The 17,500-nt window shown below is 42.1% G+C and overlaps 1 protein-coding gene across 2 annotated transcripts in view; it reads left to right on the top strand.

Moving 5' to 3' along the window:
• LOC113806507 (uncharacterized) overlaps positions 1 to 17,500 on the top strand; it is a 113,862-nt gene that overhangs the window by 66,559 nt on the left and 29,803 nt on the right. The window contains exon 2 of one of the 2 annotated variants that reach the window (XM_070138711.1): positions 8,966 to 10,182. In XM_070138711.1, the coding sequence (XP_069994812.1) occupies positions 9,063 to 10,182 (1,120 nt within the window). In that variant the 5' untranslated portion in view covers positions 8,966 to 9,062. Of the gene's footprint in view, positions 1 to 8,962; positions 10,183 to 17,500 lie in introns of both variants that reach the window. The other variant, XM_070138710.1, reaches the window with a different exon arrangement.

The following is a 17,500-nucleotide window of genomic DNA, read 5'->3' as shown; positions in this document are numbered from 1 at the left end:
AGACAGGTAGATAGATGGAGAGAAAGAGAGATAGAATGATAGATAAATAGATAAATAGGTAGAAAGATTACTGATAGATAGAGATTGTTTGATAAATAAATACATAGATGGACAGACAGATAGAGAGAGAGACAGACAAATTTATAGGTAGATAGATTGATTGATAGACAGGCAGATAGACATAGACAAATAAACTGATAGGTATGATAGATTGATTGAGAGTCATATAGACAAACAGATGAAAAGACGGACAAAACAGAAAGACTATCTGTCTATCTATGTATCATTCAACTAGTCTATCCATTTATCTACATATACACATGCATATTATCATTAATGATGATGATGATAATGATAATAATAATAATGGTAATCATGATAATGATAACGACAATTTTAATAATAATAACGGTAATAATAATAATAACGATAATAATAATGATAATCATGATAATAATAATGATAATAATAAAAGTGATAATGATCATGATGGTAACAATAATGATAATAATGATAATAGTAATAACAATAATAATAACAATAACCCAACATATCAACCGCTCTCTCCCAGACAACTAAACGGCAACCACAAAGAGAGAAAAAAAAGTGACAAACGGACCGGAGAGAGTGCGATGCCCCGAAGCCAACCCTTCTCTCTCTCTCTCTTTCTCTTTCTCTCTCCCTCTCTCTCTCTTTCTCTCTTTCCCACTCTCTCTCCCTCCTTCTCTCTCTCCCTCTCTCTCTCTCTCTCTCTCTCCTTCTTCTCTCTTTTTCTCTCTCTCTCTCTCTCTCTCTCTCTCTCTCTTCTCTCTCTCACTCTCTCTCTCTCTCTCTCTCTCTCTCTCTCTCTCTCTTTCTCCTCTCTCTCTCTCTCTCTCTCTCTCTTCTCTCTCTCTCTCTCTCTCTTTCCTCTCTCTCTCTCTCTCTCTCTCTCTCTCTCTCTCTCTCTCTCTCTCTCTCTCTCTCTCTCTCTCTCTCTCTCTCTCTCTCTCTCTCTCTCCTCTCTCTCTCTCTCTCTCTCTCTTTCTCCTCTCTCTCTCTCTCTCTCTCTCTCTCTTTCTTTCTCTCTTTCTTTCTCCTCTCTCTCTCTCTCTTTCTCCTCTCTCTCTCTTTCTCCTCTCTCTCTCTCTCTTTCTCCTCTCTCTCTCTCTCTTTCTCCTCTCTCTCCCTTTCCCTCTCCCTCTACCTCTCTCCTTCTCTCTCTTTCTCCCTGTTACTGCAAAGAGATTTATGCACCTTGCAAGCACACGCCGTCAGACAGAGACAAAGAGGAGGCAGCGTTTTCCCCGCTTATTGCAGAAGGAAATGTCAAAATAAATGGGGGAGGAAGGAAAGAAATAGGGAATAATATTTTTTAAAGGGCGAAAGTCAGTGAGATTTCTTTGGTAAAATCGTCCTTATTGACTTTCTTGTTATTCATACCTCTACCTCTACCTCTCTCTCTCTCTTACCTATCTCTTATCTATCTCTCTATCTATCTTCCATTTATCATATATCTACTTATCCATCTACCTATCTAAATGTCTTCCATCTATCCATATATCAGTCTATCCATATGTCTCTCCATCTGTCTATCTATCTATCCATTAATCTGTTTATCTACCCATCTATCCCCCTATCCATCTATCTATCTACCTATCCATCTATGTCTTTATCTACTTATCCACCTATCTATCTGTCTATCTATTTGCCTATCCATCTCTTTATTGATTACAAAAAGTTTATACTCCTCTTTGCTTGTTTCTTTCAAAAGACTTAAAACTTCCTTATAACCGATACTTGATCAGTAAAAAAAATATTGGAACCTTCAACTATGCCGAAGACTTCAATATTGCGGCCATACTGATAGCAAAATATACACTTTAAGGTGTAGTGTGATCCGTCTAACCAACGGGTCCCGTCCCAGTTCAAACTCTTCATGAAATTCTGCCCTCCCTTGATACTGACGAGGGATACAGGCGCAAATAGACCTGGTTAACCCCTGTCAATTCAATCCCCTTAAGTGGTAGCGTGGGGTGGAAATTCAATCACTGATCTGTGAGTTCCAGTGTGAATACCACTTTCTGGTGTTCAGCCTAACCACAGGTGAAAATACAACATACAAATAAATCTTAAAAAAAAACAAAAAAAAAAGGAAAAGAATATGTGCTAAAGGTACCTAAAATTACTGACTGTCGTATGCAAAAACTAAAAGAAAAGACTTCCAGAGTGGAGAGCCTGGCTGAAGGCTTTACCATAAAACAAAGACAACGCACCAAGACTGGCGTCACAGCTGAAGGCTTAAAACCCTTTAAACCTAAAAGAAAGATAGGACAGCATAAACATCCACATCTGGTGAAACCTAAAAAGAAGAAAACTAAAACTAAAAGATCACTCAGACTTCTTACGTTGGAATGTAAAAATATTACAAAGAAAACAAAGAAAAAACAAACAAACCAGCCAAGTACAATAATAAATAAAATAAACAGATGTTCAAATCATTCAATAAAAATGTTCTTAGGATCACATCCAGCTCCTATGCAAAGAATATCAGGTAAGTCAGTACTTAACTTATAATCTTCCGTGGTCGTCTCTTTGTTTATCTAAATATGGCGACACTGCTGGTGGTTCAATGTTTCAGGAGGATAGCGAAGCACCCTTCCTCACGTCTCGACCAGTACTGTTTATTGTTTTCGTTTCCTTGCCCCGGTGACGTCAGAGGCCAACATTTTTACAAAATATATTCTTTAAATAAATAAGCTAAAAATACACATACAAATGAACAAGAGTAAAATTAAAAGTATAAAATAGAAACCGCAAGAAAAAGAAATGCAATAACTTGAAAGAAAGAATAAACATTGTACGTAAAAATGTTTTTCCTAAAACTTAAAATGAAAACGAAGTAAAATCGAGACTTTAAAACTTTACCGAATATTTAAAATCCTAAAATGAATAAAAGCTGATCATAAAAGGTTCATTAAAATGCCTCGCTGTTAAATTACAAATAAAACATTCAGAGAAAACCAAATAATAAAAAGGGGAAACTAAACTAAAACAATAAAAGTAAATAATATCGAGAAAATCGACCAAAAAAAACGAAACGAGACACGTGACAGTCAGCGTCCAATCCTCCAACACGGCAGTCAGAGCGGGAGAGCGGAGAGGATGAGATGCAGCGTCCAAGACCACCTGACAAATAGAATAAGCTCGTTGAGTTATTCGGACATTAAATATGCATGCGGAACGTAATTCGCACATTTTCGCACATTTTTTCTTTCTCTAGATATGGGCTCATTTTGCAGATAATCTAGCCTGAAGCTTAACCAGTAATAGTAGTGATAGCTATCATAGCAATAATGCAAAAATACAATAGTAGTAATAATAGTAATAATAGCAATTACATAGTAATAGCAATAACACTATAGTAGCAGTAATACAATAAAAGTAATAGTACTAATAGCAATAGCAATAGTAGCATTAAGAGCAATAGCTTTAAATAAATACATGAATAGATTAATCAATTCACGAATAGATATACTGACAGATTGATAAACAAATTAATGAATAGAAAAGAAAAAGATAAATGATAAAATGCGTAGGCGGCAATGTAGTTACCCAGCCGCGTTCATAACAAATTCCCTGACCTGACCTTTGGAGCTGAAATTTTGCTGACCTGGTCTTTGGAGGCCGAGCAATCGTCAACCCGCAAATTGAGCAAGTTGTTGGCACTGTCCTAAGCCAGATCCTCCCCGCACATCAACCGAATAGGCTTATGCTGAGTGCCAGGCGTCGTGTTCTCAGCATAGCCTGGCTCTCTCTCTCTCGAGTGCCAGGCTGAATTCGCTCACCTGTTGCTCCGCGTGGCTGTGTGTTCCTTCTCGTTGACGTTGCGTGTCCTGTTGGCTATCGCTGTCACGGGTGAATGACAGGGAGGGGGGGGTGACAACGTGACACCCGCATGAGCATGACATAGGGGGGGAGGGGACTGTCACTGTGACGTAATGATGTCACTACCTTGATGGGGAAAATTTACCTCGATGGGATGGGTATTACTAACTTGGATGTCCAGTCAGGATGTAAATATGACATTTGAGAGATTGGTAAAAGATTTAATAGACAGATTAATAGATTTAGTTTCAAGTCCATTTGTCACGATGAATTTTCTTTGTGGTGACATAGTGTTTATTTTGCTTTTAAATCTCTCCCTATGTGCAAGGAATGGCCGGGGTTACCATCCACTGGTACCACGCAGGATCAAATATTGCAAGATTGCAAGACCAGCACGTTAACCATTGTACTACACAGCATATATAAAGATAAAGATCAAATGAGATAGGTAAAGTTAGATAAAGATAAAGAGAGATAAAGAAAATAAAGATGAAGTCTTGTACTGGCGGCAGCAAATCTTTAGCAATGGCTTGGTAATTCTCTCTCACTGATTCTACATATCAAATTCTGAACGAGAATGAGAGAGAGAAAAAGAGGCAAAGGTAGAAAGAGAGAAAGCGGGAGGGAGGGGTAGAGAGAGAGAAAGGGAAAGAGAGATAAAAGAGAAAGAGGGGGAGGTAGACAGAGAGAGAGAGAGAGAGAAAGGGAAAGAGAGGTAAAAGAGAGAGAGAGATAGTTGATTAACAGCACTAATTACATCGGAGATCAAGGGATACTGAAAATCGTGTTAAGAAAAGAGACAATTTTTACCTTTCTTATATTTCCTTTGTAGTATGACTTCTTTTTCATTCATTTTTTGTTGTTCTTTGTTGTTTTATTGTCAGTGGTTAACCTTGAAAGTAACTACTTCCTTATTCTCTCTCTCTCTCTCATACTCTCTCTCTCTCTCTCTCTCTCTCTCTCTCTCTCTCTCTCTCTCTCTCTCTCTCTCTCTCTCTCTCATACTCTCTCTCTCTCTCTCCTCTCACTCTCTCTCTCTCTCTCTCTCTCTCTCTCTCTCTCTCTCTCTCTCTCTCTCTCTCTCTCTCTCTCTCTCTCTCTCTCTCTCTCTCTCTCTCTCTCTCTCTCTCTCTCTCTCTCTCTCTCTCTCTCTCTCTCTCTCTCTCTCTCTCTCTCTCTCCCTTCCTCTTTCTCTTTCTCTCTCTCACTCTCTATGATCGCTTGCACAAGGACACGATTGAGTTCCAAAATATAGTGTTCGAAGATGCATTTTCACCTGATTTTTTAAATATCAATCATAGTAATTTTATTCTCGCACGATTAATTTACTTGAGTTACCCGTGTTTATATTTGTAAACGAGAGAAAGCTTTTATGTAAACGAGAGAATTAATAAATTGAGGGAGATAAGAGAGATAAAGAGGGGAAAAAATGAGGTAGATTAAGAAGATAGGTAAAGAGATATAAAGAAATGGAGATAATTAAAGAGAGATTAAGAGATGAAGTTGACAGAATTTTTTTTAAAGAGGTAGGTAAAAAGAGACAAAGAAAGATAAATATGTACAAAGAGAGATAAAAATAGATATAGATGAAAAGATAAAAAGAGACAGAGAAAGATAGATAAAGAGAGATACAGAGATACAAATGTACATAAAAAGAGAGAGATGAAGAGAGATAAAAAGAGGTTGGGAGGGACGAAGAGATACAAAGAGACAAAAAAAAATTAAAAGAAAAAGAGATAAGGAGAGATTGAAACAGAAGAAGAGATACAAAGATAAAACGAGATAGATAAAGAGAGATGAGGAGATACAAAGAGAGATAAAAAGAGATAGATAAAGAGAGATGTGGAGATACAATTGAAGTAAAAAGAAATAGATAAAGAGAGATGAAGAGATACAAGGAGAGAAAAGGAGAAAAGAGATGAAGAGAGATAAAATAAATAAATAAATAAAAAATAGGAGAGATTAAAAGACCTCAATTTCCACTTAACAAGTTTCAGAATATCCTCCTGTCGTTTTCTTCTCTTCCTTTGATGTTTATGCAAGATATAAAGACAACGAGATAAGAAACTTTTAGATTAACGAAGTTCAAAAAACTCATCTCAGTTTAACTCTAGTTAAGAGGCGTTTTAATCAAAAAGGGGGATTTTGGTGTTTATTTTATTTTTTTATTTCATTATTTTTTTTATTGTTATTGCTGTTGTTGTTGTTGTTGTTTTTGTTTGTTGATTTTAATTCACTGATTTTGTGGGATTGCGTTTATTAGTGTCTTGTTTTTTTTTTCCTTTTTATATACTTTTTGAGTGGTTTATCTACTTATTTGTTTTTTTTTTATGTAATTCTACCTAATTCTCTGTCTTTCCTCTTGTTATCCGTGCCCCCCCTTCGTTGTTAACTCTCTTCTCCCTCTCTCTCTCCCGCTCTATCCTATTCTTCCTGCTTCCTTCTCCCTCTCCCTCCCTCCCTCCCCTATCATCTCCTTCCCTTTCCATCCCTCCCTCCTTCCCTTCCTTTCCTCTCTCCCTCTCCTACCTTCCCTCCTTCCTTCCTTCTCCCTCTCCTTCCCTCCCTCCTTCCATCTCTCCCTCTCCCATATACTCCGTCTCCCACCCTCTCTCTCTCCCTCCCTCCCTCCTTTCCTCTCTCTCCCTCTCCCACCTTCCTTCCTTCTCCCTCTCCCTCCTTCCCTCTCTCCCTCTCCCACTTTCCCTCCTTCTCCTTCCCTGTCTCCCGCGTTTCCTCTCTCCCCTCTCCCACCTTCCCACCTTCCTTCTCCCTCTCCCTCCTTCCCCCCCCTCCCTCTCTCTCTCTCTCTCTCTCTCTCTCTCTCTCTCTCTCTCTCTCTCTCTCTCTCTCTCTCTCTCTCTCTCTCTCTCTCTCTCTCTCTCTCTCCCTCTCTCTCTCCCTCTCTCTCCCTCTCTCTCTCCCTCTCTCTCTCCTCTCTCCCTCTCCTCTCCCTCCCTCCCTCTCTCTCCTCTCTCTCTCTCTCCCTCTCTCCTTCTCTCCCTCTCCCTCCCTCTCTCTCCCTCCCTCTCCCTCTCCCTCTCCCTCCCTCCCTCTTCCTCTTCCTCTCCCTCTCTCCCCCTCCCTCTCCCTCTCTCTCCCCCTCCCCTCCCTCTCCCTCTCCCTCCCTCCCTCCCTCCCTCTCCCTCTCCCTCTCCCTCTCCCCCTCTCTCTCTCTCTCTCTCTCTCTCATTCAGCCACCAAGATTAACCCCATCTTCGTCAGTGTTTACTCCTGACATATCAATAACCCGGGGACATGAGCGTCATCCTCTGTCACTGTGGATGGTGCGCTTGACAGGGATAAACTTCAGGAAAGACGAGGAGTGTGATGGCATGAAGGGTACGATGACAGGGGGGGCGCCAGCGAGAAAACTTTTGAAATGAGGCTATTTAGAAACGACAGATTAAAAGCTTCTCTTTTTTTAACGTTTTTTATATTGAATATGATTTTTTTTAATGATCGTATGTATTTTTTTAATGCTTAATTGTATTGATGATTTTTTTTGTTTGATATCTCGTTAAAGGGGATATTTTTTTATCTTTTTTTTTTACGCGTAACGGAAATAACCGTCATAACGAACTTTGTTTTAACGCTTCTTGAAGGCGACGGATTGAAAGCGGTTTGTTTTTTAAACGCTTAAAGAAAATAACTTCTACGACTATTTTTTTCTTTTTCTAGTATAGGTCGTTGAACTTTGTGTCTGTTTACATATCAGCTTGGTGGAAGACCGTCTTTAGAGAGATATCATCTGTTTTCTGTGGTTTATTGTAGGGTAATCATTAATATAATAATGATAATGATAATAAAATCTGGCATGCGTCCGGTATTTTTGTTTCAGATACGAAGGAAATGAAGTACCGTCTTCATCACCAGTACCGCCGTATCGTCATTACTTTTGCAGTTGTTTTTGTTGCAGTTCTATTGTCGCTATTATTTCCTCCCAATTAGTATTTATCATTTTGATCTCCATTATTCCCATCTCCATCCACACATTTATCAATGCAACGAATCACATTCACAAATCATGATATCTTCTTTCTCCACCACTGATTTTCCTTCATTTTCTTTTCATCTTTATCTTCTTCATAAAAGCTCATTTTTCCGTCGTCTGTCCTACTAACAGCAGTACCTTCCACATCGTTAGTCACGGACCCAAAGCTCATTTCAAAAGGAAAATCCCCTTTATGAAGCTGGTTCTTTCACAATCCCTGTCCATTGCTTTCTGATTCAATTTTCTCTCTTCTTTCCTTTCTCCTCCTTTAATCTCTTTCCCTCATTTCCCTTTCTCACGGTAAGCTCCTTTAAAAGAGCCCTTTTCATGAACAATAGTCCTTTCTTTCTTCACTATATTTTTTCTACTTTCTATTTTTTCTTTCTTCTACTTTTTCTTCTTCCTCTTTCTGTTCTATAGGTTCATTCCAAAAGCAATTAAATCCCCCGTTATATTCCACGTTCTTTCCCAATCACTCCAAGCACCATTTCGACTTCATTATCTTCTTCTTCTTCTTCTTCTATTCTTTTTCCTCCGTTTCCTGTTCCAACTGTAAGCAGTGCCGCCCACAGAGCCTATGTTCCCCAGGCACTCACGGATAATACCCTGAGTCCCTTCACTCTAAGAGGCTTTAAATTTCCTCAAGTGTTTCGTTGCATCATGTAAAGACTCCTTTCCCCGTACGCGTGTGTGTGTAAAGGTTTGTATGTTATTTTCATCATTTATTTGTGGAGAACGGTCCTCTGATATATTCTGATGTCCAAGAATTGATATAGAGATTACGGGTTTTGGGTTATTGTTTGAGTGGTTGAACGAGGAAGCAAGTTGTAATAATCTATGTATATATATATATATATATATATATATATATATATATATATATATATATATATATATATATGTATGTATACGTATATATGTATGATGTCTCTGTGTATCTCTCTATCTTATCCAAGTTTATTAATCATATTTGTATTATCCATAATTCTGTCTAGTATTATTCACATTGTTCGGTGTTGATGCCGCTTGTTGCTTTCCCTTCGACTTTCCCTCCTTGCCTAAACCCCTTTGCTGACAACGCGTCCGTCCCTCTGTCCCCAGCAGGAGCGCCGCCGTAGCCAGGAGTCCGAGGAAGAACCGGCGGACGATGACGGCGACGCCCCCGGCCGGCAGCGGTGGCAGCTAGGACGCGCCGCCCACCATGATGACGGAGACGGAGCTGGTGGTCCCCCGCGCCCCGGAAGCCTCCCACCTCCGCCCTGATGCCTCGTCGACGCCTGCACAGAAGGTCGCCGCCCGTCCCAGCGCCCTGCCCCGCCCGCGCCTCCTCGCCCGCGCCCCGCCCGGACACCGCCCCCAGAGCCACTCGTATCCTGGGACTTGCAAGGACTACCAAGGCATTTCTGGGGCGCCGCGCGTGTGTGTGATGGACCCCGAGGGCATCCCGAAGGAGGAGACTCGTGCGGGAGACTTCATGGGGCCTCGTCTTCCTGCCGGAGGCCACGCCCAGGCCCCGAAGGACAGCGACTGCGTGCTGTCCTACGTGCACACGAACGGCAGCATCGCGTACCCGCAGCTCAAGCACAGTTGTGATACGATGAACCCAAACATTCGCATAAACGTCGACGACGACGACGCCTTCCCGACGGGCCCCCTGAGGAGCAGCGACAGCTGGGACTCCTTCAGCACGAGCCCCGGCAGCAGCGAGAACGGCGACTCCGTGTCGAGCGGCAGCCGCGGCGAGGAGTTCTCGGAGGACTCTGAGGGCGACGGCTTCGTGGACTGCGGCCACGACGACTTCCCCTTCTGCCAGTGCCTCAACGAGAAGGCGGGGGGGCCGCCGGGGCTGCAGTGCGACCACGAGGAGTTCCCCTTCTGCGACTGCCTCGCCCGCGCCGCCGAGAGGAAGCACAAGAAGACGCTCGGCTACCGCCACCCGCGCGGCGAAGGGCGGCGGCGCCGAGGATACATCGGGCCGTCCTTGAGCGCTTTCAGGGACGCCGGCCTTGAGGTCTTCGACGAGACGGAGGAGTCCGACTTCCAGGAGTCCGAGACGGAGACGGGCACGCCCCTGGGACGGCACTCAGACGGCGAGACAGACACCGAGGGCGCCGGGGCGGAGTCCGAGGTCGAAGGAGCCGTGGGATACAACGGGAAGGAGTTGGACGAGGCCGCTGCGTCGGCAGGCCTCCTTGCGCCGCCCGGGCAGCCGCTGCGACGCGCGTCCATCGTCACGTGCGACAGCAGGAGGGCCTCCATCGTGACGAGTCCAGACCCCGTCAAGATCGCCGTGTTCGGGACCGACGGTGTCGGCAAGTCGGGTCAGTAGGTTGTTTGTGTGTATTTGTGTGATATTAGTACAGTATATAATATGTTCTACCCCACAACTATACCAAACAAACACAAAAATAAATGGTAAGTAAATTTGGGCTTTACACACTACCAGCTTCGACGCCATGAGCTCCTTCAGTATCCGGCCTTCAGCGTTTTCAAAACCAAAAATAATATTGACAGTAACAGTAACGATAATGTGATAATAAGAAGTGATAACATTAGCAATAAGAATTATAATATTTAATGATCATAATGATAACCGAAAACTATAGCCATAAAAAAAAATACAAAGATAAAAAACGCTTTCTTCGTACGAGATCCGGATTCTAATCCAGTGCGTTCTCCAAAGGGTGTTTACATATCCACATGAATCCGGCAAGAACTGACGAACGCTTTTGTTTATTCCGGAACTGCTAAAGGAAACGTTTCTATTTTTGTCCTTTTAGTAAACTGATTAATGGTCATCGGAGGAACAATTTAATAAAATATGGCACTATTTATGGATCAAAGACCCGGCTGAGCTTCTAATTAATGATCCTGACGTAATTAAGGTAACGTTATTAAGATGATAAGAGGTTTCTCATTTAGTGGCAGATGAAAGACAGGAAGATCACGACGGACTTCCGATGCGGTCGCTTGATGCTCTTTATTTGGTTTGGTGTGCGTGTGTGTGTGTCATATTCCTTATTTTGTGTGTAGGTGTATGTATATGAGAGAAAGGAGGGGCAGGGAATGATGGAGAGAGAGGGGGGGGGGAGGGAATGATGAAGAGAGAGATACAGACAGAAAGAAAGAACGAAAGAGAGAGGGAGAGAGAGACCTTAGTTAATTATAAACGTGTCTATTTTTTGTATATATGTGTCTGTGTAAGTGTACCTCTACAATGACTGAGTGAGTTGTTTTAAGCGTCTGTATGTGTGCTTCTTTGTTTTCATGGATACCCAACGTGTACGTCTTCATTTCTTTCAGGAAACGAATATACCCACAAGGGAGGTCCCAGTGCAAAACTGTAATCAAACTTTCTTGGTATTTATCATATCAGGGAGTCAGGGAACCTTCTACCAGGGCGTGATGGCGAAGTGGAAAGTGTGGAAACAAAAATGATGATTACAGCCGAAGAGTGATGATTGTGTGGTGAGAAAGGTGGCGGAAGTGTGATGAAATATGTGTGAAGTTGTGAGCTATACCAGTATGATTTTAAAATGCAATATTGTGAAAGATAAAAAGTGTGATGAAATATATGCAGTAAGATTATGTTGAAGTGGAAGAGCGAAAAATATGATTAACAAAGGTGTGATGTTGAGAGTGAGGAAAATGTGTAGAATATATTATTTAGAGCAATAAAAGTGTGATGAAATATACGTGACACTGAAAGAGTTGAAGATGTGATTAAAGAGAGTAAAAAGTGTGATGATATGAAAAAAACAGATATATACAAGAAACATTAAGATATTTCGAAAAGTGCTTCATCATAAAAAAATTCAAATGAAAATAAAATAAAAAAGAGGATAAAATTTCACAGCGTTTTCACCACCACCCTCCTCCCCCTCCCTCTTCTCTCAAATATGCCTCTTAGGGAAGTAATTTAAGATATTATAAATAATGACTGACATTTTGGTATTGGTGAGATGTGAATAAAATGATGGAGAAACAGATGGACAGATATTATACATAGACATATAATACGTCCAGTTTTATTTTTTATTATTATTCTTATATATATTTTTTTTCTCTCTCTCTCTCTTTCTTTCTTTCTTTCTTTCTTTCTTTCTTTTCTTTTTTCTTTTTTCTTTTCTTTTCTTTTCTTTTCTTTTCTTTCTTTTTCTTTCTTTCTTTCTTTCTTTCTTTCTTTCTTTCTTTCTTTCTTTCTTTTCTTTTCTTTTCTTTTCTTTTTTTTCTTTTTTTTTGGCTTTTTTAAGACATTTATTCGCACATTGTCACTTTTTACGTTGATCAGGGCTGTAAACATGATATTAGATATTAGGAAGCAAGAGATACAGGGTCTCATGATCTTAATAAGGGTAAAAAGGTGCTTATAAACACAAATTTTAGAACTTGCAAGAAATTCCGTTCGCATATAATTTCAGACAATATTTGCTTGCCAAGTTTAATGACTAACTTTATCCGAATGCATATCAAAACTATCTACATATTTCTGGAATTGGTGCATTATTTCCTTGCGGGGTTGCAAGGTTGGCTTTGAAAGTTTGTTTTTCGAAGCGAAATCTCTTTAAAGTTTTTAAATTTACACACACATTTTCTGATTCTCAGCTTAAACTCTCTTGCCGGGTCATAATGAATTACCTCCTGTCAGAAATATATCAGACGATATAAGCTCTTCCTCTTAGACTACAAGATGGATTAAACTGAATAATACATTAAAGCGAAAGGGGGAAAAATCGTTTATTGGGTGTGGTAATATGGCGGGCCAAGTGGGTGTAGCAAGATGGAGGATCACTTAACCTTCTCATCCATGAATCCGTAAACACGTACGCGAACGTCCAAAGAGAACACTTAATCCTATTGGAGTGATACACGAACGCTGAAAATACTTGACAAGAAAGATTTCTTATATTCATAAATAAAGAGTTAAATGAGATCTGATAAAATATTATATTCTTGGTCCGAAAACGATGAAAATGCCACGTACGTCAGAAAACGAGAGATTAAAAGCGATACAAAAAATAAAGAGATAAAAGCTAAAAGAACGATCTTTATTAACGCTCATTTGGCGCAGATTAAATGGAGATTTAGAGCTGTCTCGCGGCAAATTAGGCATATCTTCCGTGTAAATCATAAGCTATTCGTTTAAATATCAATGTATTTTCCATTTTCGTGAGTCATTTTTACACCAGTCGTGTAGATTCGTTCCTTCTAAATGTAGAAATTGAAAAAAAAACAATAATGTGGAACAGTTTATTCTACCGTCAGTGCATCGAGGAATAATAAAAAAAGGGTTTCTCCGCGTAATTAGCTATTATCAACGAAATTGGTTTTCGATCTTTCATCCACTTGTCCCTTTTCTTTGTTTTCTTGACTCCACCTCCCCTAGCTCTTTCTCTATCTATCTATCTCTGTCCCGCTCTCTCTCTCTCACACACGCCATCTCTCTCTCTCTCTCTCTCTCTCTCTCTCTCTCTCTCTCTCTCTCTCGCGCGCGCGCTATGTCTGTCTCTCTATCTATCTACCTCCCTCTCTATCCCCCTCTCTCTCTCTTTCTCTCTCTGTCACCATCTCTCTCCTTCACCAGTCTCTCCCTCACCATTCTCTCTCTCTCTCTCTCGCGCGCGCGCTCTTACCCGATCACTCGCTTTCCAGTTCACCCTCTCCCTTTTTACCCTCTCCCTCTCCTCGCCCATCCTATCCCTCTCTCTCCTCTCCCATCCTATCCCTCTCTCTCCTCTCTCTCCACTCTCTCCCCTCTTCTTCCTTCCCCCTTCAAAACCTGCGTCCTAATTGGCTCCCCCCTTCGCTCCCGCCCGCCAATCGCCTCCTTCCTCTGCAGCGACATCTATCACCGGCAGATGGCGCGCGCGGTGAGGATAACTGCTGCTCTTAACCGTTATTATTGTCGCTACATTTTCCTTTTTAGTGGTGCTGTTTTTTCGTCTATTTTTTTCAGTTTATTGTTGATTCTTTGTTTTATTTTTCATTGTGTTTTTTTCGTATTTGTGATTATGTGTATGGGAGGAGGGGCCATGTTTGCGTTCGTAAATGAGAGAAAAGAAAAATATCCCGCTCTTTCTCTATCTCTACCATAGCTTTCCTTTTTTTTTATTCCTTTCATTATACTAACCGCAACGGAAGATGAACAATACAGTGACACAATAAAGCGAAAATAGATTAAGAATAACGACACCATAAGCAGCAATAACAGAAACAATATCCATAAAGAAAAGGTAGATTTGGCGAGCACAATATATCTGTATCAAATAAATGCTATTGGATTCTGTCGGCTAGTATTAATATATAACGTTACGACATGAGGGTCTCTATATCAATAATGTCTTTCATATCGTCTGTGGATGTGGATATTTGCATGTTTTTTTTTCTCTCTTTTCTTTTCTTTTTTTTTTTTTTTTTGTTATCTTTACTGTCTGTCTGTCTTCACTTTCTCTCTCTCTATCTCTCCTTCCTTCTCCCTCCACCTCTCTCCCCCCTCCTCTCTCTCCCTCTCCTTCTCTCTCCCTCTTCCTCCCTCTCCCTCTCTTTGTCTCCCTCTCCTTCGTCTCCCTCTCCTTCTTCCTCCCTCTCCCTCCCTCCCTATCCTTCTTCCTCTCTTTCCCTCAATCTCCCTCTCTCCTCTCTCTCCCTCCCTCCCTCCCTCCATCCCTTTCTGCCTCTCCCTCCCTTTCCCCCTCCTCTCTCTCCCCCTCCTCTCTCCCCTCCCTCCTTCCTCCCTCTCCTCCTTCCTTCCTCCCTCTCCCTCCCTCCTTCTCCCCCTCCTTCCCTCTCTCCCTCCCTTTCTCCCTTCCCCTCTCCCTTCCTCTCCCTCTCCCCACGACATAACGACGCCTCTTCTGCACCTCCCCCCCCCCCCCCCAACGACAGCGACTAATTGTTGTTATGCTTGGAAGACCCCGCGCGCGCGTGTGTGTGCGCATGTGTGTGCGTGTGTGTGCGCATGTGTGCGCATGTGTGGGCGTGTGTGTGTGTTGTGTTGGTACCGTTTGGGTCCTCGAGTGCTCTTGCCTTGTCGCTCTTGACTCGCTTTATCTCGCCTTGTCTCGCTCTTTGTTTCGTTTTGTCATGGTTTGTGTCGTTTTGTTTCGTTTTGTCTCGTTTTATTTCGTTTTGTCTCGTTTTATTTCGCTTTGTCTCGCTTTGTCTCGCTTTGTCTCGCCTTGTCTCGTATCATATCGCTTTGTCTCACTCTGTCTCGCTTTGTTTCGTCCTGTGTCCCTGTCTCGCTTTATCTCGCTTTATCTCGTTTTGTTTCGCATTTCTCGCTTTGCCTCGCCTTTTCTTTGCTTGTGTCTCTCACTCTCTTTTCGTTTATTCACAATCCCTCATTCTCTTTTTCTTTCTCTTTATTTCCTTCTTTATTTCTCGTTCTTGTTTCCTCTCTCTTTCGCTTTGTCTTTTACTCTATTTAGTTCTCACCCTCTCTTTCTCTTTCTCCTTTTCTTTCTTTCTTTCCCTCTCTCTCTCTCTCTCTCTCTCTCTCTCTCTCTCTCTCTCTCTCTCTCTCTCTCTCTCTCTCTCTCTCTCTCTCTCTCTCTCTCTCTCTCTCTCTCCCTCTCTCCCTCTCCCTCTCTCTCTCTCTCTCTCTCTCTCTCTCTCTCTCTCTCTCTCTCTCGCTATCTCTCTCTCTCCCTCTCCCTCTCCCTCTCCCTCTCCCTCTCTCTCTCTCTCTCTCCCACTCCCTCCCTCTCTCTCTCTCTCTCCCTCTCCTCTCTCCCTTCTCTCTCTTCCTCTCCCTGTCCCTCTCTCTCTCCCTTCCTCTCCCCACCTCTCCCTGTCTCTCTCTCTCCCTTCCTCTCCCTCCTCTCCTCTCTCCTCTCCCTCTCCCTCTCCCTCTCCCTCTCCCTCTCCCTCTCCCTCTCCCTCTCCCTCTCTCTCTGCCTCTCTCTCCCTCTCTCCATCTCTCTCTCTCTCTCCTTTAATTTCTCGAGAACAAAGCAACATGTCTCCTAGTTCACGAATCCTCAATATAGTTCTCTCATTAAATCTCTGGAGGATCTCGGGAATGTCATAGACTAGAGAGGTATAAATAAATACATACATACTTACACACGACCACGCACACACCCAAATGCACACACACATGCACTTACATACGCTTACACACATGCTTACATACATGCCTACAGACGCACAATTACACGCATAGGTGTGTGTGTTTGTGTCAAGAAAGAGAGGGATAAACAGAGATAGAGGGAGAGAGAGAGAGACAGAGAGAGAGAGAGAGAGAGAGAGAGAGAGAGAGAGAGAGAGAGAGTGAGAGAGAGAGAGAGAACAAAACAGAACAGAAGAGAAAGGAATGAAAGAGAGAGAGGGAGAGAAAGAGATAGAGAGAGAGAACAAAACAGAACAGAAGAGAAAGGAAACGAAAGAGAGAAAGAGATAGAGAGAGAGAGCAAAACAGAACAAAAACTAAAGGAAACGAAAGGGAGAGAGACAAGAGATAGAGAGGGCGAACAAAACAGAAGAGAAAGGAAACGAAAGAGAGAGAGAAAAAAAGATAGAGAGAGCAGAACAGAAGAGAGAGGAAAGGAAACAGAGAGAGAGAGAGAGAGAGAGAGAGAGAGAGAGAGAGAGAGAGAGAGAGAGAGAGAGAGAGAGAGAGGAAAAGAGATAGATAGAGAGAACAAACAGAACAGAAGAGAAAGGAAACGAGAGAGAGAGAGAGAGAGAGAGCAAAAGAAAACAGAAGAGAAAGGAAACGAAAGGGAGTGAGAGAACAGAACAGAAGAGAAAGGAAACGAAAGAGAGAGAGAAAAAAAAGAGATAGAGAGAGAGAACAGAACAGAAGAGAAAGGAAACGAAAGAGAGAGAGAGAGAGAGAGAGAGAGAGAGAGAGAGAGAGAGAGAGAGCAAAACAGAACAGAACAGAAAGGAAACGAAAGAGTGATAGGGAGAGAGAGAACAAAACAAAAGAGAAAGGAAACGAAAGAGAGAAAAAAAACAAGAGATAAAGAGAAAGAACAAAACAGAACAGAAGACAGAGGAAACGAAAGAGAGAGAGAGAGAGAGAACAAAACAGAACAGAAGAGAAAGGAAACGAAAGAGAGAGAGAGAGAGAGCAAAACAGAACAGAAGAGAACGGAAACGAAAGAGAGAGAGAGAGAGAACAAAACGAAAGAGAAAGGAAACGAAAGAGAGAAAAAAACAAGAGATAGAGAGAGAGAACAAAAGAGAACAGAAGAGAAAAGAAACGAAAGAGAGAGAGAGAAAAAGACATAGAGAGAGAGAACAAAAGAGAACAGAGGAAAAAGGAAACGAAAGAGAGAGAGAGAGAGAGAGAGAGAGACAAAAAGAGAACAGAAGAGAAAGGAAACGAAAGAGAGAGAGAGAGAGAGAGAGAGGAGAGAGAGAGAGAGAGAGAGAGAGAGAGAGAGAGAGAGAGAGAGAGAGAGAGAGAGAGAACAAAAGAGAACAGAGGAAAAAGGAAACGAAAGAGAGAGCCCCGCACACAAACACCGACCCACAGCACCAAACCCCGCTACGGCACATCAGGGACACCCCACGCAGCCTCCCTCCGTTCCCAGCGTGCAATTGCAGCTTGCAACAGTTGGCTAAGAGGTGCTGCTGGGCGGGAGACAAGCCTGTCCCAAGCACTTTCGCAGATAGAGGAGAACTGAA

Source organism: Penaeus vannamei, chromosome 24 (assembly GCF_042767895.1).
Source record: "Penaeus vannamei isolate JL-2024 chromosome 24, ASM4276789v1, whole genome shotgun sequence".
NCBI lineage: Eukaryota > Metazoa > Arthropoda > Malacostraca > Decapoda > Penaeidae > Penaeus > Penaeus vannamei.
This window is presented reverse-complemented; position numbering and strand designations above follow the sequence as displayed.